The 18144-nt window shown below is 52.9% G+C and overlaps 6 protein-coding genes across 6 annotated transcripts; 2 read left to right on the forward strand and 4 right to left on the reverse strand.

The window, feature by feature from the left end:
• Positions 1-146: 146 nt before the first annotated feature.
• A1O1_05307 (uncharacterized protein) lies at positions 147-3905 on the forward strand (the record flags this gene model as incomplete). Its single annotated transcript, XM_007726193.1, has 1 exon — positions 147-3905. The coding sequence occupies one exon, from the start codon at positions 147-149 to the stop codon at positions 3903-3905; it is 3759 nt and encodes a 1252-aa protein (XP_007724383.1).
• Positions 3906-4932: 1027 nt separating this feature from the next.
• Positions 4933-8996, reverse strand: A1O1_05308 (uncharacterized protein; the record flags this gene model as incomplete). The annotated part of the gene is made up of 2 exons (XM_007726194.1): positions 4933-8544; positions 8604-8996. The coding sequence occupies 2 exons, from the start codon at positions 8994-8996 to the stop codon at positions 4933-4935; spliced, it is 4005 nt and encodes a 1334-aa protein (XP_007724384.1).
• A 1242-nt stretch (positions 8997-10238) lies between these two features.
• A1O1_05309 (uncharacterized protein) lies at positions 10239-11186 on the reverse strand (the record flags this gene model as incomplete). Its single annotated transcript, XM_007726195.1, has 1 exon — positions 10239-11186. One exon carries the CDS (start codon positions 11184-11186, stop codon positions 10239-10241), a length of 948 nt encoding a protein of 315 aa, XP_007724385.1.
• A 1602-nt stretch (positions 11187-12788) lies between these two features.
• A1O1_05310 (uncharacterized protein) lies at positions 12789-13378 on the reverse strand (the record flags this gene model as incomplete). The annotated part of the gene is made up of 3 exons (XM_007726196.1): positions 12789-13011; positions 13061-13210; positions 13263-13378. 3 exons carry the CDS (start codon positions 13376-13378, stop codon positions 12789-12791), a joined length of 489 nt encoding a protein of 162 aa, XP_007724386.1.
• Positions 13379-13985: 607 nt separating this feature from the next.
• On the reverse strand, positions 13986-16068 carry A1O1_05311 (uncharacterized protein; the record flags this gene model as incomplete). Its single annotated transcript, XM_007726197.1, has 6 exons — positions 13986-14764; positions 14813-15135; positions 15188-15285; positions 15341-15595; positions 15641-15765; positions 15813-16068. The coding sequence occupies 6 exons, from the start codon at positions 16066-16068 to the stop codon at positions 13986-13988; spliced, it is 1836 nt and encodes a 611-aa protein (XP_007724387.1).
• A 1122-nt stretch (positions 16069-17190) lies between these two features.
• On the forward strand, positions 17191-17661 carry A1O1_05312 (uncharacterized protein; the record flags this gene model as incomplete). The annotated part of the gene is made up of 1 exon (XM_007726198.1): positions 17191-17661. The coding sequence occupies one exon, from the start codon at positions 17191-17193 to the stop codon at positions 17659-17661; it is 471 nt and encodes a 156-aa protein (XP_007724388.1).
• Positions 17662-18144: the final 483 nt, after the last annotated feature.

An 18144-nucleotide genomic window follows, 5' to 3' on the forward strand; every position in this document is an offset into this window, starting at 1 on the left:
TGGCCTCCTAATTCTTACATATCCTTGCCACTCACATTAGCAGCTGGACTGGATTTATAGATTCGTGTCCCCTCCACTCGCCGCTAGATATCATCAGCAGTGCCATACCCAGTATTCATGGCTCCGTCCGCCGTGTCGCATGAGGTATGGACGGTGTTTCTGTTGCCAGTGGTGTGGCCGGCCTCATCACACTGGCCCTGCAAGTGAGTGGCACGGTAGTAGTATATGTCAACTCCATCAAGGAACGGTCCAAGAACATTCAAGAATTGCACAATGAGCTCCTACTACTTGGAGAGGTCCTCAGTGGCTTGCGTGACTTTTTGGAGAGCGAACGAGCCAAGCAGACCACGTTCGGGACCAACTCTGTATTACAGAAAGCCATCGTGGACTGTCGGACCAGAATTGAACGTATTGGAGACAGATTGGAGACTTCTCATGGTGGGAAGGTCGCTCGAACCCTGGAAAAGCTCAAGTGGCCTTTCGAGCACAAGGAAGTGGCACAGATGGTGGAAAACTTGCGACGATATACGCAAACATTCCAGTTCGCTCTCACCATTGAAGGGTGTAATCTTCTGTCCCAAACGTCCGATGATGCGACGAAAGGGCTGCAGAAGATGCTGGAGGAGTCAAAGAAAATCCGTGAATTGTCAGCTCAAATCGGCTTGTCGACTGAAGAAGTATCGAAACGCGCCGTCCAACTTGAACAGATCATTGCACTCGTACCCATGCTCACCAGGACCGCGACGGAAGTGACCGAGATTGCACAAGCCACTCGCCTGGCGGAACTGAGGGAACAAGAGAGGAGAACGAGCGACATATTAGATTGGTTGGCGCCAGTCACTGCGCTTCACAAGCACCGAGATCTACAACTCAGAAGGGCACCTGGCACTGGCAAATGGTTTCTGGAGCATCCAGACTTTTTGAATTGGGCAGATGAACGCACAGCGGCTGAACATGATCTCCTTTGCCTCGGTGGTCCGGGTGCTGGCAAATCTGTTCTCTGCTCCCTTGTCATCGATCATCTTCGCGAGAAGTTCAAGGACCGAGGGATTGCTGTTGCCTACTACTACTACGACTACTCAGAGCAGCAATCACAAACCTCATCTCATTTTGCCCGGTCACTTCTTCGCCAACTCTGCTCAAATGGCGGCATTGTCCCTTCCATGGTCGCCGACTTCTATCAGCGGACGAGGAATGATGTCAAAGACCAGACTTGGTTCCATGATCTGCTGGTAGTCCTGCGTCGGGTGGTCGCCACAGTCGACTGCTGCTTCATCGTTGTCGATGCCCTCGATGAAGCCGACATCCACAGCCAGCGAACCGGGTTGTTCGAGGTCTTGGATGCGCTCAGGCAATCGCCAGGTGGTGCAGTAAAAGTTCTGACCACTTTGAGACCACACGTGCTCAGTCTGGAAGGCAAGTTCCACGATCCTGTAACAATTGAGATCATAGCAGACCGTGGCGACCTTCGAAGATTTCTAGATCAAACAATTCAAGACACCCCGGATTCTGAATATACAATGGACGACGAGCTCAGAGACCAGGTCCTGACCACTTTGTGTGACACGGCAAATGGCTTGTTCCTACTTCCCGCACTTCAAATTCGAACCATTCTTGATCAGATCACCAAAGCTGATGTGAGAAGGACATTGAAGCATCTGTCCACAAACCTGACGGAAGCATTCCAATCGACGATGGACAGAATATCCAACCTTTCCAAGACAAGACAAGATCTGGCGTTTCGGACGCTAATGTGGGTGTCGCATGTTCGAAGACCTCTAATCATAACGGAGCTGCAACATGCCATGGCTCTCCGTGTGGGGGACAGCGATGTTGACAGGGACAATATCCCTTCACTCAGGGCTCTACTCGACTGCTGTTGCGGCCTTGTAGAGGTGGATCACGAGAGCTCAGTCGTACGTCTGGTCCATCATTCTCTCGAGGAGTATCTTCGTGAGCACGACCATGGTCTTTTCAAGAACGCAGATCTCCAGATTACCCGCATTTGCCTGAGGTATCTGAGCTTGACGCCTCTCAAACAGATCCCCTTCAAGAGCCGGTCCAATTTCACAACGACCATCGAGGACTTTCCGTTACTGGAATATGCTACCCTCGAATGGGGCAATCATGCGCACGAGACTCCCGTTGAATACATTACAGACTTGGCAATCCCTTTGCTGTCGGATAGTCTGTCTCTGATCAGTATGGCTAGGGTCCGCGATTACCGCAAAGCGTTCCCCTATTGGAAATCCCGGGCTTGGGCATGGGCTTACTCTGGTGGTGCTGGTATCTCCATCGCTGCATCGTTTGGACTGACGGGTCTCTTGAGGATATTGATCGAAAAGAACAAACAGAATCTTCGCCTGGATACTCGGAACCTCCACGGGAACACGCCCCTTCACGAAGCGGCCCTCTTTGGGCATGAGGAGGTTGCCGAGCTGCTCCTGGAGAACGGAGCAAACACGCTCATCACCAACTACAGTCAAAGCACTCCATTGTTTCTGGCAGTAGCGTATGGCCGACTGACCATGGTGAACCTACTACTCCGACACGGCCGCCCGCAACTCGACGTCCGAGGCCCTAAAGGTTTCACTGCGTTACACAAAGCTGTGGAGCAAGGAAACGAAGAGATAGTGGCTGTTCTACTGCAAGCCGGAGCATTGGTAGCGACGCGAGACAGTCAAGGGATGACGGCTTTACATCACGCTGCGCTCCGTGGTAATCTCTCTCTTGCAAGACTGCTGGTTCTCGCAGGGGCCTTCGTCCATGTCACGGACAAGGAAGGACTATGTCCGCTCGACTACGCTGCTACTGGAGGATACACCGAGCTCGTCAAATATCTCCTGCAGAATGGCGGCAGTATGTCACATAAAGGGAAGAGTGCATGGACGCCGCTTCATCGTGCAGCAAGAGGAGGGCATACGGAGACGGTCGCGTTTTTGCTCGAACAGAACGCCGACATACTTGCAGCGGATATAACAGGTAATATTCCTGTCCACCTTGCTGTGCGATCTGGACGCATCGCAACAGTTCAGACCCTTCTCGAGCACGACCCAGATTTGAAGCACGAGCAGATTTTCACCCGTGATCGCAAAGGCTCGACACCGCGCGTCGTTGCATTCTACACAGCTCACTACGACATCCACAAGTATCTCCGAGCCGCGGAGTGGGACGTCCTAGGGTACACGCCGAACGAGGCCAGTAAGCTGACAAGAGCGATCGAACTGGACGACATAGAAGCCGTGCGCCCTCATTTAGACGCGCACGCCGACGCCCTCACGCAACCCGACGAGGACGGCCAGCCACCGTTACACGTCGCACTCCAAGAAGCACGCGTCGAAATTGTCAAACTCCTTCTCCAGCGCGGCGCATCAATCGAGGCCGTGGGCTACCATGGCTGGCGCCCTCTACATATCGCTGCGTCGCTGGGGAATCTTGAGCTTGTCAATCTATGTCTCGCCCACAATGCCGATATCGAGACACGCACCAACACCAGCCAGACGCCCTTGCACAAAGCGGCTTCGAGCCACTCTGTCGCCGTGGTGCGCCGGCTCCTCGAAGCCGGGGCAAACCCGTCGGCGACCAACGAACGGGGCATGACGTCGCTGCATGTCGCGGCGCACCAGAACGATATTGCCATCGTGCGTCTCCTGGTGCTGGAGTACGGCGTGGACGTTCTAGCCAGAGATCGTCAGGGCTTGACTCCGGCGCTGTGGGCAGAGCGGTCGGCACATCTGGCGGTGCATGCTTTCCTGGGAGCCGCTGAGAAAAAGGCGAAGATGTGGAAAAAAGGCAGTGTTAGTTCTGTCCCACAACAGGACAGGACTTTGAATATGCAGGAACTGGTGGATGCGTTGGGTGAAACCGAGCTTGATGATAATCATGATGACGACGACGACGATTGAAGATAGATGAGCCTAAAATACTACGTAATACTACACCATAAATCATGTATACACCTCGACGACCGGATTTCCTGTATTCTGCTCTCCCGCATCTATTACGTACTAACTACTAACCCAGTGTGTTTGTGATGCTCTCCACTCGGCAATACAATCAATATCCTGCCAGCTGTCAAGTCAGTCAGAGAGTACCCTATTGCACCGTCCCGAATCGTTCACAAGTCCAAGCAATACTTATTGGATCCAAGTCTGCCGGCGAAGCACGCATATCAAGGCACCAACTATGGCAACAAACACAACTGTAGAACTGTTCTGGAACGGATTCTCTTTTCCACTGCTGGCTATGGGTCTCAGCCGTACTTATCGCTAAAAGAAGAGCAAGAGCTAGACTAGAAAGGAGTCGCATGCAAGTCATAGAAATACTCGTACAGAATCGTCATCATTTTCTCTCCCCCCAGTGACTGGCGCAACGACCGAACTGATGAACAGGTCGAATGCGAATTGCTTCCTCTGCCCCTGTTTTGGATCGTGGTTTCATCTCAGTGGCATCATTCCGTTCTGTAGAAACCCGAAACTCGAAACCCGAACGCCTGAACCTCGAGATCCGAACAGCCTGTTAGCAGGACAGGACAGAGCAGAGAAGACGACTCTGTATCCATGCCGAAGAAGTCGCTGTCCATCAGTATCCCATTCCACCAGGACAGCAATGAGGCCCCTTTTCGCTTCCAGGAACGCCATGATTCCCATTCCACTGATTCCGTCATGTTCATGCAACGCTTTTGGAAAATGGATACTCGTACAAACAGAGAAGAAAGAAGAAAATAGAACTCGCTGGAATTGCATGTGTCTTCGAGTAACACATTGTCGAGATTGAAAAAACCACTCCCCACGTGAACCCTCCATTGTCTCGGTTCTCGGGCGAAGAGATCTCGTGGCGTTCATTCATGGGAACCATAAGTCATTGCATGCATGCACTCATGCATGGCTGAGACACTGTCAGACAATTGACAACATCTCAAAGCCGTGTCGGTTACCAGAACCCATCGATGCGAGGAGATTCAGCAGACCACGGAGCATAGAACTTCGCCTGTCTTCCACCGACCTGGCTCGCGCTGTCATCGGGCATGACGGTACTCGCACTAGGCAGCGCTTCTTCAGCGACAGGGATCCGCGCACCGCCCATGCCGAGCATGTACCTCGAGCCATCGACGTCCTCGAAGACCTCTGCAACAGTGTTCAAGCGCACGCCGTGAACAGGGGGTTTGATGGTCGTGGCGATCTGGCTGGCGCTGCCAAACCCACCACCGCCGGCTCCAGCTCCAGCTCCAGACATATGGCTGGCCGGATTGGGATGATGCAACCTACTGACTGGAGGAACACCGATGCGGGTAGGAGCATGAAGAATAGACTTGCCCTTCGGCCCGAGCGACGCTTCCAGTTGTTTGCGGCGTCGCTCTTCTTCGACGTCGAGACGGAGTTGCGTGCCGAAGTTGTGCATGCCGACGAAGTCGATCTTGGAAAGCATATGTACTGCAATGTCAAGCAGCGAACGGATGGCCGCGCGGTCGACGAGAGATTGGCCGGTTGTTTCGGCAGGTGTGAGCTCGCCGATCACCAGCTCCTCGTTCTGAGCGAGGACTTGGTTGATCCCGGTGTGGACGAGGGACATCTCGTAATGAATTCGACCGTCTTGAGAAAGCTGCTCGTATTCTTCCTTCGTGCCCTCGTAGCCCTGCCAGAGCTTCTTGTCTTGAGGGTGCACCTTGAACATCAGGCTCTTCGACTCCACCACTTTGAGTTGTATGTCTTCGTAGCCGGCCAAATTACAGGCATGAAAGGTGACCCGCTTGACAATTAGGTTGCGGATTTGAACTTCATGGTCGTTGGGTTGACGGAAGACGATCATCAGTTTCTCGCGTTCGGGCACGATGTAGAGCGAGTTGACAAACGTGGCGGCGCTCTTCTTGAGCACTTCTGGAGGCTCGAACCATTTTAGATGACCCGAAAGAATGGCGCTGGCATCCCAGATCTGAGCAGGAACGTGCATATTGATCATCCCAACAGTGACGAGACCTTTTCGTAGCTCATGTTTGCCGGACTCATCGACCAGGATCAGGAAGTCCTCGTTGGATCGACTCTGACACGAGAACTCGTAGCTGACAGACTGGTGGGCCGGAGTAGTATTCCACAACTTGACATTGGCGCCTGTGGACGGCCCTTTCAGCTCAAGAGCACGATCGACATCTGCGCCGTTGGTTGTCAAGATTTTGGTGAACGTGGTAGTGCAAGGAGTTCTGGTAGGCTTCGGCTCAAACAGATCTTCCCAATCAATCACATTGTGGTACTGCTGGTCCGATAGCCGAGGACCCGGAAAGATCAAGACCTGACCAAAAGCCACCTCGAAGCTGACTCGGCCGTTAAAGGCTCTGCAGATTTCAAACAACGGTTCCAGTTGAGGAATTAGTTTATCGCATTGGCGCTTCCGAGTGATGTCTTCTACAATTTCAGGATGGCCGTCGGCGATGGTTGTATTCTTCCGGATCTGTCGCTTCTTCCAAGTACTCATGGGCTCCGACTGACTGTTCGAACTTTCAGGTTTAGGTGGTGCTTTTGCCGGTACTGGTCCATGTGCGTCCAGCAACGCTTGGGCACGTCGAGCAGCGGCCTCGGCCTTGGTCTCCTGCTTGACCGGCTTCTTGCCAGGATTCTTGCCTTGTTGTCGCATGGTCGAGTGAACCGCCGGCTTCTCTTCGTCCTCCGCTTTCTTGTTTGCTGAAGCCTGACCTTGTGCATTCCTTCTTGCTTCCACGGCTGCCATGGCGGCTTGTAGGCTTCTCTCTCTCAACACAGCTTGGTTCAGCTTGGGAACGTGTGTGGCTTGATAGTCAGCACCCTCGTTACTGAATCGGATGCGAGATTCTCCAGACGCGTGAGTGCCAGAGCGACTTCGACTGTCCCGCGGGTGGGGAGCATAGCCAGGTGGCTGTATAGGCTCGTCCATGATGTTCGGTACGGAGTTGGATGTCTGAGGTTGGCTTCCCGGCGAAGGCTGCGCACGAACCAAGGGCACATGCGATTCGAATCCCGGTGGGATTCTGGGGGAGGTATTGGTAGTCGGCGAACGGGTATCAACCAGGTCTGACTGGCGAGACTCTGCCCGACCACCCAGATCGCCATCACTCGATGCTGAGCCTGCCACAATTGGAGGACGACGAATGTTGCTACCTCGCTGCAACTGTGGTCCTCGTGGAATCGGATGTTGGCCTCGCGATACGGCCTGTGAATACGACCCGCCGCTGGTTTGTCCTCGTCCACCGCGAGTCGACGCCCGATACCGAGGATTGGTTCCCTCACGGCTACCGAGATGTACATTTTGACCACGTCGGAGCTTGGGTGAAGGTCCACCGTATGCTTTTGGATCAAAAGTTGGTCGCGGCGAAGAAGATGCTGCTGCATCGGCTTGTGGAGGTGTAGCTGGAGTTGACAAGGGGGGAGTTGGTGCAGCAGACTGCACAGCGTGCTCCGCCTTGGGTTCAGCCGTGCCTGCAGCTAGAGACAGAGACGCTGGCATGTCTGTGGCAGTCAAAGTCTGTCCAGGAAGCGGCTCAGTTGACGATAACTCCAGAAGTTGGTCTTCCACAATAGATGTTGGGAGGTTAGATGAATGGGAAGTAATAGCCACACGATCGCGGGTTGATGTATTGTCATGAGCTGCTACACGAGGCGGCGAGTCTCCAGACAACAAGTCCTGGTTGGCAAGGCCATTATATTCTGCAGTGGTGGTGATCGACGTGCTCCCAGTGGCTGGCTTTGTCGTGGAATGGGGCGAATCTGACACCAGGGAAACCAAGTCTGATGGCGACTCGAGACCTACATTCTGAGATATTGCCACTTTCGGAGAAGCTGTCGGGTCGTCGAGCAAGTCTTTCTGTATCGAGTCTTTGTCCACGAGGCTTCCCATGACTTGATTCGACACGGACCGGGCAGGCGATGACAGCAGAGACAACAAATCTGACGGTGGCTCGGGAGTGGCATTTCGAGGCATCTCCGATTGCTGAGGGGCTTTCATGGCTTGACTACCAATGAGCTGTGACTGGCCCATGCGAACTGAGGGCTCATCGTCCTCACTATCCGAGTCGAGAACAACTCTTCGACGTGTCGGATGTGTAGGCTCAACCGGAACTTCAGGAGCAATCTCAGGGTCCGCGCCACCGACAACCTTGGTTGTCCAAGCAGCTATGCGTTCCTCATCCGGATCCTTGACCGTGCCTCTGTCGCTATTGTCGGCGGAGGCTGGGTTGGACGAGATGATAGGGTCCATGTTGCCGGGATTGCCGAAGCTGTGGAACAAAAAGCCATCCCAGACTCGCGATGCCTGTACTTCGCTGGTGGGGGAGATGCCGTCGAGATAGAGATTCGCCGGAAGCTCGTAGTCGAATGAACGCGTACATGGGCGGATTTCTCCAATCACTTTCCTAAAGAGAGTCTGTTCCATCTTGTTGACTATGACGCGGGAGTATGCAGGATGTTCACTTGTAATGTGAACAAACTGCATCTTCGCATCCTTTTCTTGTGGAGGCCAGACGAGGAGATTTCCGCTAGACGTCAGGGATTCATTGTCTCGTTGCTTCTTGAACGTTTCCTGCAGTATGTTAGCAATATCCCACAGGCAAAGAATAGATAGTTGCAGTCAAAGCATACCAGCAATGGTTCCAATCTCAAGAGTTTCTCCCCAGCAAGGTTGAAATCACCCTGGTACAGACGACATCTCTTTTCTGCTTCTTCGGCAAAGATGTCTGTACCTGTCAGTCGAGTAATCTCTTGTGCGTACATTGGTAGGAGAACGGTAATGTCGCCACAGCGAGGCTTCCAGTATGCTGTGAGATGCTGAAGGCTCTTGAGAGGGTCTTCATTGTCGGATTCGTCGTCGGATTGGTATTCCAACAAGCCGTTGTCATCAGAATTGTCATCCCGCATAGGATCGTCCATGACGGTTCCTTCGATGGGATGAATCCGAGGTTCATCATCAAACCCAGGCTGATTGGTTTGATAGTAGTCAATGTAGCCAGCGACACGTGCGAGGAGGTGGGGCATGGTCTCTTTATCCGTCGCATCGATCTCGGCGGAAAAGGTCTTTGAGCGCAGTTAGCGAACTGGGTAGGGATAGGTTGGTAGATTACAAACCTGGGCTGTCTCATCGAACGTAATGAAGGGCGCGCCGTCTGGGTCATCATGGGCATCTCTGAGATACAAAAGTCAGCATTGAGGGCTCAAACTGCGGGGATTTGGACAGAAGTGTAGGAGGAAGACGCACTTGAAGTTGCTGATGACCTCGTTGGCCTGGAAAGATGGTTAGTAGATGTTGTCATAATGTTCCAGAGGCAATATACTCCAAGCTGGCTGAACCCGAATACGGATCCAACAAAGATCTTCTTGGTCGCCATCCCGGGCAGCTCTGCGCCGTATGAGCGCTGGCCTGGCCCGGTGGCCGAGGAAGGCAGGGGAATGAAGGACGAGATCGAAGCACAAAGAGGATGTGGACAGCTATAATGAAGGGGAAGAACAAGGCAATCTCTCTCTCTCCCCACAATCGACGAGGCAGAGAAGCAATGAGACGTGCGGAGGATGGAGAAAGAGAAGAAGGAGAAGGCTGAAGTTCGGATTAAATATCCCCGAAATCCCGAAAGGGGAAACGCAGCCTTGTGAAGGAAACCAACGTTGTGTTTATTCACTGCTGGCGGAATTTTCACGGTCGTCACTGGATGAAACGCGGTGTATTGAATCAGTGCGTCAGGTGGACGCCGCTTCACAAACAGAGAGTGAATGGCGATGTCTTCACCGCAATAGATAATAACGATAGACAGGGCGGCCTCCTGATCGATAATATAGTATGTCTCTTGAATTTCAATGGCGCGGCCACGGTATATATTAAATTCAAAACAGTCTATTATAGGTGGCCACCCCAGCACTATTGGAATAGATGTTGATGGCTATAGGGAGCACACTATAGAATGAAAATGATATTTGAACGTAATAGTGGCGCCTGTTCACGACAGGTCTCCATCTTTAGATACACAACAGGAGGTCGCCCAGACCAATACAGCACCAATAGATATGCCTATGGGGAGCCCACGGTGTTTAGATTATCATCACTTGAGCGCGAATATGGCGCCTGTTCTTGATCTGGTTTTCTCTTCACATAGTCGACGGGCAGACGCCATGTAAACAACAATATTTATTACAATATGTCTGTCTAGCTATGTTTCAGGACCCAGCCCGTGTCATGCAGAGTATGTCTTCATCACTTCGTGTCCTCATCAAAGCCCAGAAACCATCTCATTTCGAGACTTTGGCCGAATCATTGCGCCGGTGCTTCGTCAGAACTCCCTTGTTCGGACTCAGGCTTCTTCTCTTAGGCTCCGAGTGCCATCCATCCAGGCCGGAAACCTTGCTGGCTGATCTACTTTGAATTGGGGCGGTCGGCTGTCCTGGAGCACCATGATGATTGACGACATGGTCAATGTTCATAACCCATCGCATTCTGTTCGTCACCTCACTCAGCTCATCCAGCTTCTGGTCAATAGCCTGATCGTTGTTCTGCGCTGCCTCTCGGAGCTGAGTAATGGCCGAGTCGATCTCGTTCCTGTAAGCTTTGAAATTCGTGGTCAGCCTCTTGGTGAGGTCCTCCAGCTGGCCGATTGTCTGCCGCTGCTGCTCGGCAATGATTTCCAATTTCTTCTGCTTCTCCAGATCGTCCTCCTGTCGGCGCAGAAAGGTCTCGAAGCTGCTTTTGATATTATCCAATCCGCTTTGGTGTCGATCATAATCCATCTTGCGACATGCCACAATTGTTTCGTATTCTGCTTCTCTCTGTGCAGCAGAGGCCTTAGCCTGGCTTGCTTGACGTCGCCAGGACTCTTCGCTGGATGCTGCCACCTCTGCATGCGCCTCTGCTTTTGCTGTCTTCAGTTTCTCTTTTCGGAGATCTTCACGTAGCTCCTCCACTTGTCTTTCCTTCCTCGCCAGCTGTCGGAGATTTGCTTCATGGGATTGTTCGTAGTTGCTGTTGCGGTCTTGGAGGGACTGGTTTCGCGAGACCATCAATTCATTGGCCTTCTCAGCCTCCTCATAGCGTGTCTGAAGCAATTGTTTGTCCCTTCGCAGCCGATCTATGTCGCCTTGTAGCCGCTCAATCACTCTGCCTGATTTTCCAGTGCCAGCATGGCCGATCGCCGAGGACCATGGCGCAGGCTCGGGAGAGGGAGAGGTCTCGGAGGATGACATGACTGTTTGGTGGGATTAGCGGGTTGTGATCACGGTTGAGGAACCGAGTATCTTCCTACCTGACCGGAACATCGAGGCGCTGGCTACTCGCCCAGAAGGACGTCTGATGCCATCTTGGTGGTTGTGCTCCTTAAGCATTCCATAGGCCTCAGACATATTGTGAGTCGAGGTCACATCAAAGTGTGATGAGATTGCGCCTAGGCGAATGATGGAGTCAGCATGGATCCGGTTGCGGTTCAGAGGAAAGCGCAGCTGGAGAATGAGGCGTATCGGTGAGTTCGGTTCTCGAGTAAGGATCTCATACCCGCCTGAGCGCTCGGTTTGAGCGAGATGGTTGAGATGATGGGGACTGGCGAAGTTCCGGAAAGGCGGGAAGTCTTCCTCATGACACGCCTGTTAGAGAAGAGGGTGAGAGTTCACGAGCTGGGACTGATGCTCGGGGTGACGGCGGACAATGTCGGTGTCGTGCTTGTAGGGTACCGCGCTGAATGTGAGAGTTCACCCAAAAATCCCATTTGAGTCGACTAGGCACAGAAGAGACCGTTGTGATGATTTACAACAACAAACGGACAAGCAACGTGCCGCGAGTCTCCTTTCACAGGCTGAGATGAGCGCATTATTTGTTTGAGATCAGCCTGTGGAGACGGCTAAAGAGGCCAGGGTCCTTAGGCTTTCAGGGCAAGCAACATCCGGGCTTCTTAGTAGGCGCTCACCACCGGGGCGGGAGGCGTGTCAAGCGTCAATCAAATGGTAAAGAGCGACGAACCAAGGCCATAGCTCAACGACTCTCAGGCTAAGGCTCCTAGGCCATGGACTGGCGGCGGCCGTAGCCTGAGAAGCCTACTCGCATGCTTAAAGAGTCTCTCTAGGCCCTCAAGCTTTCTGCACAGGGATGAAAACCCCGGTCCCCTAGTATCCCCTTAACCCGTTATGATCCATGAGTCTTTCCATTCAGGAACGGACCACCACGCTAATGCCAGGGGCACGAAGCGATGGCTGTCTTGTCTGGTCTACCAATAGCTGGGGGAATCTCATAGGCTTGTCGAAAAGTGCCGCATTCTTAATCTCGGGCTTGATCCATCATGCGAATTCGGTCAGAATACCACGAGCAGCGATGCGATCAAGCTCATACCGCATGTCCAGTTGCCGGGCCTTGAACACAGAATGGTATGTCCAAGCCAGCTCGAAACCAGCAAGTGTCCCGGCAGAATTACTACTAATGATATTCAAATAGCCAACAATGTACTATATCTGTGAGCACACCCCACCCGTAATGAGATATCCCGCCGTCTCTTTGCAACGCCTTGCTTTTGAACCGAATTCCACCAGACAGAAAAGACTGTCCATTTTAACTGAGGCATACGATCGCTGCGAAGACCCCCATCACCATCGCCGCAGAACTCCCAAGGTGGGCAGTACCACCAGATGGTGCGCTTGTCGAGGCTGCGGCGGTGGGGGCGGCCGATGTCGAACTCTCTTCGCTGATAGTGCTGGTCGAAGTCTGGTGGAGGGTAGTAGCTGGGGTCAGGCTTGTGGTGCGTGATACGGTGGCGGAACTGTGTCGGTCAGCCTGAAGGAGCAGATTGAAGCTGTGACACCGAGTTACCTGAATGTGGTGTTTCGAGGCAGCGCAGTACCTGTCCCAGCCGAAGCATATGTGCCGACGTCTGTCGCGCTGGAGGTAGAATTGCCCGCTACTACTGCTGCTGTCGTCGTCGTCGCGCTCGTGGACGAGTTTCTTGGTGTGCTACTGCCTCCGGTGCTGGAGAAGAGGCCGCTGTAGTTGATGTCGTCCTGACCCTGGGTGATTTGGAGGGCATAGTCCCTGTTCTCCGTCAGTCTATGCTTCCGCCAACGGCGTAGTGCACTCAGACGAAGCAGCAGCGAGTGACTCTGACACATCCCAGAGGAAGAACTCATCTGTCACTCCGTCCGCAAGGGTAGTAACAGTCTTGAGATCATCTGGGTCCCCTTCTCGAAGAGTGACTGTGACGGGTGAGCCATCACCACCTCCCCATGTGATGCTAATTCAATGTTAGCCCGTCTTCTGAATCCTTTTTATTTCCTTTCACCAACTTGTACGACTCGCCGGCCACCGCGATAGCAGGTACGGAGGTGAATGCGATCTTTGTCTGGCCAACCGCGCACGCGACGAACGTGAGGCCCAGAAGGAGGGTTCCCAATGTCAACATTGTGAGGCTGCTCAATACAGCGATGGGCCTTTCAACACACAACGAGGCGGTGCGTATCGATACGAGGGTTCCCAACGATCGAAAGAGCGACAGACAGAGCAAGCGAAGGAGGATGTACACTACAAGACTACAAGAAGAATCTGGGAAACACGACGAGAAGAAGCACCACCTACACGTTGAGGACGGAGAGCGAGAAGCTTAGTTCCTAACAGGAAGGCCCCTTGCTGTCTACTTTCACTATGCGTTTCCATTCAACAGGGCCTGGGATGTCGTCGTCTCCAATGAGAGTATTGCAACCGGGGAGGCCTGGTTGAAAGGCTGAGGCTTAGCCAATGGTAGCTGGTCAAACCAGGCTGCGGCGCAGGCTAACCAAGGTAACACGGCCATCTCAATTGCAAGAGGGCTCCCCAGACTCAGCTTCTCGACGGGACGATGTAATTTCAATGTTTTGCATTTCACTCTCCATAGGTACATATCAGCCCATTTGTCGGTCCTGATCTTGCCCAATTTCATTGTAGCCAGCTTTCATGTTGCGTCACTATCGCCGATGGATTATTCAAGCTCCAGCCTCCCCAAGAAAATGCCTGTACTAGTCTGATCATCCCGATCATTGAGGCCGTGAAGCACCACAGGCCTTGCCTTGAGTGGCCGAGTCCTGCCATTGTACGGCCCCATACATGGGAAACCGATCCTTTGAAGTCGTGGGCACAACGGGTCTGCTGAAGACTGATATTGCTAGTCCTGAGAGGCTGCTGACCGGGACTTCAAGGCCGGCGGCTGTGCGCGCCTTCCAGTTCAGTCCCTTGCGCAACAGCGGCAACACTGCCCGTGGCGAAAGATCGGGAATGACACCTCGAAGTACACCCGCTGCCAGTGTATGGGTCATGGAGATCTCGCCTTGGACCTGGCCTGCCGGATACCCGTTTGGATGAAGGAAGGTTGCATTAGCAGGACTGAACTGAGCGTAAGTCCCGATGAGGTTCTTCGCTGTAGCCCATAACGAAGCCTCGGTCGGGGCATCACCCATGAAGAAGTCAATCGCGAAGCTCGTTTCTGACGCAAAACGGTCAACTATGACTGCGATAGACCACTGCCGATCGAGGTTGTTGACATTCATTTGTCGAGCCATATCAAGAGTCACGTCCCCAAATGAGTCCGCCAGGTTTGCCGATCTGGGTTGCACATTTCGCCGCACGTGTGCCACAGTTGTGTTCGAGACTGGATTGTACAGGGAATTGACGGCGCTTCGTACATTGGCAGCAAGCTGTGAAGGAGCCATTTCCCAGTCGGGCAACTCGGGGTAGCTGTAGCCGAAGGACTTGATGGAACGGACTGCCTCAGAGGTGAACATGGTGTCGCCATCATCAGAATGAAAAGGAGCCAAAACTGCTTCATGTCAGTCGCCGAGCCTTCGCGTGTTTGTGCAACACTCACCGCTGGTTTCCGAATCAACGAAGCCCACAGCCTCGTAGTACGACCCATATGCATTCACGGTTGGAACAAGGAAGCTGTCAGGGTACAGTGCTTGCCACATGGCGAAAAGGCGATCCACATTAGCGTGATGCAACCAGAAGATAGGATCGAAACCGGCCACTTCTGGGAATTGCATGTGGCCATAGCCTCCAACGCTGTTGTGAATGCTGTTGTGGATAGCCTCGATGTTGTTGGGTACACCGCCTTGGCCGCCAGGCCAGGTGCAAGAGAAATAGGTGTAGTTCGTCACTGATGCGAAAAGCTGGTACGTTAGTGACAAAATTCTAGCAGACGTAGGTCAGCATTGCTCGATCTCTCAGGTTATGATCAACCCACGTAGGAGCATTTGCCATCAAAGCCGCATTCGCTGCGGTCTGGTTGCTTGTCTGCGTGGTTGCACTCCACCAACGGACTGTCTCTCCGAAGTTTGCCATCTGCAAGCCGGATTAGCTTGCTTCCCATCTTCCCAGCACCTTCATATAAGCTTACGGGGTCAGAGGATGGAAAGCCATTCCCAGCAGCATCCGACTGAAACACGTAACTGTAGAGAGGATTCTTGACCGTGGCTCTGCCGTTAGGCGTATTGATTGAGATCTGTGGCTGCGTGACCACGGTCGGCAAAGCTGGATGGATGGCCCAATCCCAGTAAGGCACGCGCAAGCCGAGGGCCGCAGTCTGGTACTGGCTGCGTTCGGCACTAGGATATGTGGCTGCGATATCCTGCGCATGCATCCAAAGTACTTGCTGTCTCGTGTCAACTAGGATCGTTCTAGCTCCGACTTCTCTTACCTCAAATAAGGCCATGTATGGTCGATGCCATGTCGGAAATGGGGTTGCGGCATGGGTGCAAAAGCCTGGATAGCTACCAGAACCTACCACTCCATCCCATGGGATCCGAGGGAAGCCATGGATGCCTGGTCGAGGGTGAGCTTCGCTTAGGAACAGGGGGAAGCTTGAATACCTGAGATCTGGAAATAAGATAGAGGATCCGATTGATTAGCCTTCTGGAAAGCGATCAGGGACTGAACAAATAGATCGAATGCCGCGCCAGAGGTGGAAAACTGGCCGATCTCATATCGCAAGGGCCTCGCGCCGGTATTCCAGTCAACTCCTCCTGTGGCGCCTGTGACCTTGAAGCCAAATAGACACTCGGCAAAGACGAAGAGGACGAGGAGACAAGAAATGCTAAGCAGGCTGTGACCAAGGAGAAACAGCATGTTTGCAACAGGGGATGGGTGAGGAGGATGTAGAGTCATGGATACTTCATTTGAGGGAGCATTCTTGATAAAGGGACGGGTACTGAAATCGACGACACCATCTTAGCACCTCATGTCTCGGCTCAGAATGAGGATTGTTTGTTATATGGCAAGTTTGCCAGTACCTTGGACACTCACCGTCGCGCTGGGTCTGAGGGCGCGGGCAGGTGCATCCGTTGCTGCGCATTTGTAATGGTAGTGCAAGGCAGTAAAATGGACCCATATTCGAGAGAAAAGGAGTCTTTAGGTGTGCGCGACATGGCCAGCATGATCCTGTCTGAGACTGTCTCCATCACAATTCTACACAGGACCTGTGTACTGTTGCTCCAGGGAAACGAGATAGTTCCACATGGTTCCCAGCGACCAAACGACCGAAGTCGTTCTATTTTCAGCGGAATTTCGGCACGAAGGGACGTTGCACAAGGGTTTGGCCATGGAATAAATCTTCGGCTGGCTTTGGGTGACAACGATGTATTAGTGCAACCTGTCTCTGCAGACACGTCGCGCGCACCGCAGGGTTGCTAGGGAGAAGAGGACTATCGCAAGGGTTCCAGGAAGGCTTAATGGTGTTTGGATAGTTGATAGAATTGCGTGAAACATGGCATTTAGAACCAGACGCGATAGATGTATGCATGTTACTCAAAGAAGGGGTTGGAGAAGACGCAAGGACCGGAGAGAATGTGAATGGACAACGACGTGAATAGTAGTCAAGTTATTGATTGTAGCATGGACGTCAATCAATTCATGGTGTTCAGGTGGTCACTTTGTGGGCTTTGGAGACTTTAGTTGGTAAGCAATAACATTGTCGCGGTTGGAGAACCTTGCACTCCCCTGAGCCGATGTTTCCGCAGGCAGCCTGCGACCGCCGGACAGCACGGATGAAATTACGAACCCAAAAAAGACGCATTTATTCAGGTAGCAATAGTTACAAACAGACAATTTCCCACAGTCATTCTCTGGGTCTCTCTCTGTCTCTCTTCACTTTTACCGTCTCTTGCCTGCAATATCACTATCTCTGAGGACTTCTGGATACTTGACACAAAGCCGCTACCGCCGGCAGAGAATCCCTTTTCAACTTGAGCCATGGTTGAATACGTTCCTCCCCCCGAAGACCTTTCCCACCTCAACGCCATCCAGAGGTATATGCAAAAGGGCACTCTCGATAAACAGGATTATATCTGGCTCATCCTAGTTGTGTTTGCCTATTTTACTGCGAGGCCATACATACAAGAGTTGTTCAAGCGCTTTTTCAGTCCCGACGAGTACAAAGAGGGGGAGCAAATTCGTGAAGACTACGAGCAGTCCAAGGCAAAGGTGGGACCGAACTCTATACGAGGCATCGAGTCAGCGGAGTCGACTGCCATGACTGAACCATCGGGCGAGACTATGGCCTCCGGTAGCAGTATCGGCAAGGGCAAGGTCGTGAATCGAAAAACGAAAGACAAGTCTGAGGTGGACAAGCTTCTGGACTGGGATGACGAGCCACCAAGAAAGCCATCCGAGGGAGATAAGGAAGACGTTGTGGCATGGCTCGATAAATGGGGGGATGAATGAGAGAGAAGACTGCCCGGGCAACCATTGTTCATATCGCCTGGATTCAACCTTATCCTTCCAGCTTCGTCTGACGGAAAGCATGCGCTGTGTGCTTTCTTGGCGCAGGACAACCAAACTTGACCGCGGAGGCTGAGGACTACCTTGAGACCATGGTAATCGGCGTCCCAATTCGGCCAGGCCCCACCACTGTGCGCAAACGCGGGAGTTGTCAGAGATCATCTACCCGAAAGAGAAAGCTCTCGTCTGCTGGCGCCATGCTCGCTCGTGCACCATGACCGGCACCCGAACCCCGATGTTGAGCATGACGGCGTCTGTTCCCCTGAGCACACTGGATCGTGCATGGCAGCGATGTGTTCTTGACTCATGTTCATAGCCTGAAGACTCCAAGGCTCTTAGACGTGCGCTTGTCCATTGCAGTCATTGTAAGGACTGCTGCTTAGGCCTGGCCTTGCCGCCGAGTCATGTTTGTGTTTGAGGCAGCGA

Source organism: Capronia coronata (assembly GCF_000585585.1).
Source record: "Capronia coronata CBS 617.96 chromosome Unknown acBCG-supercont1.4, whole genome shotgun sequence".
Classification (NCBI taxonomy): Eukaryota; Fungi; Ascomycota; class Eurotiomycetes; order Chaetothyriales; family Herpotrichiellaceae; genus Capronia; species Capronia coronata.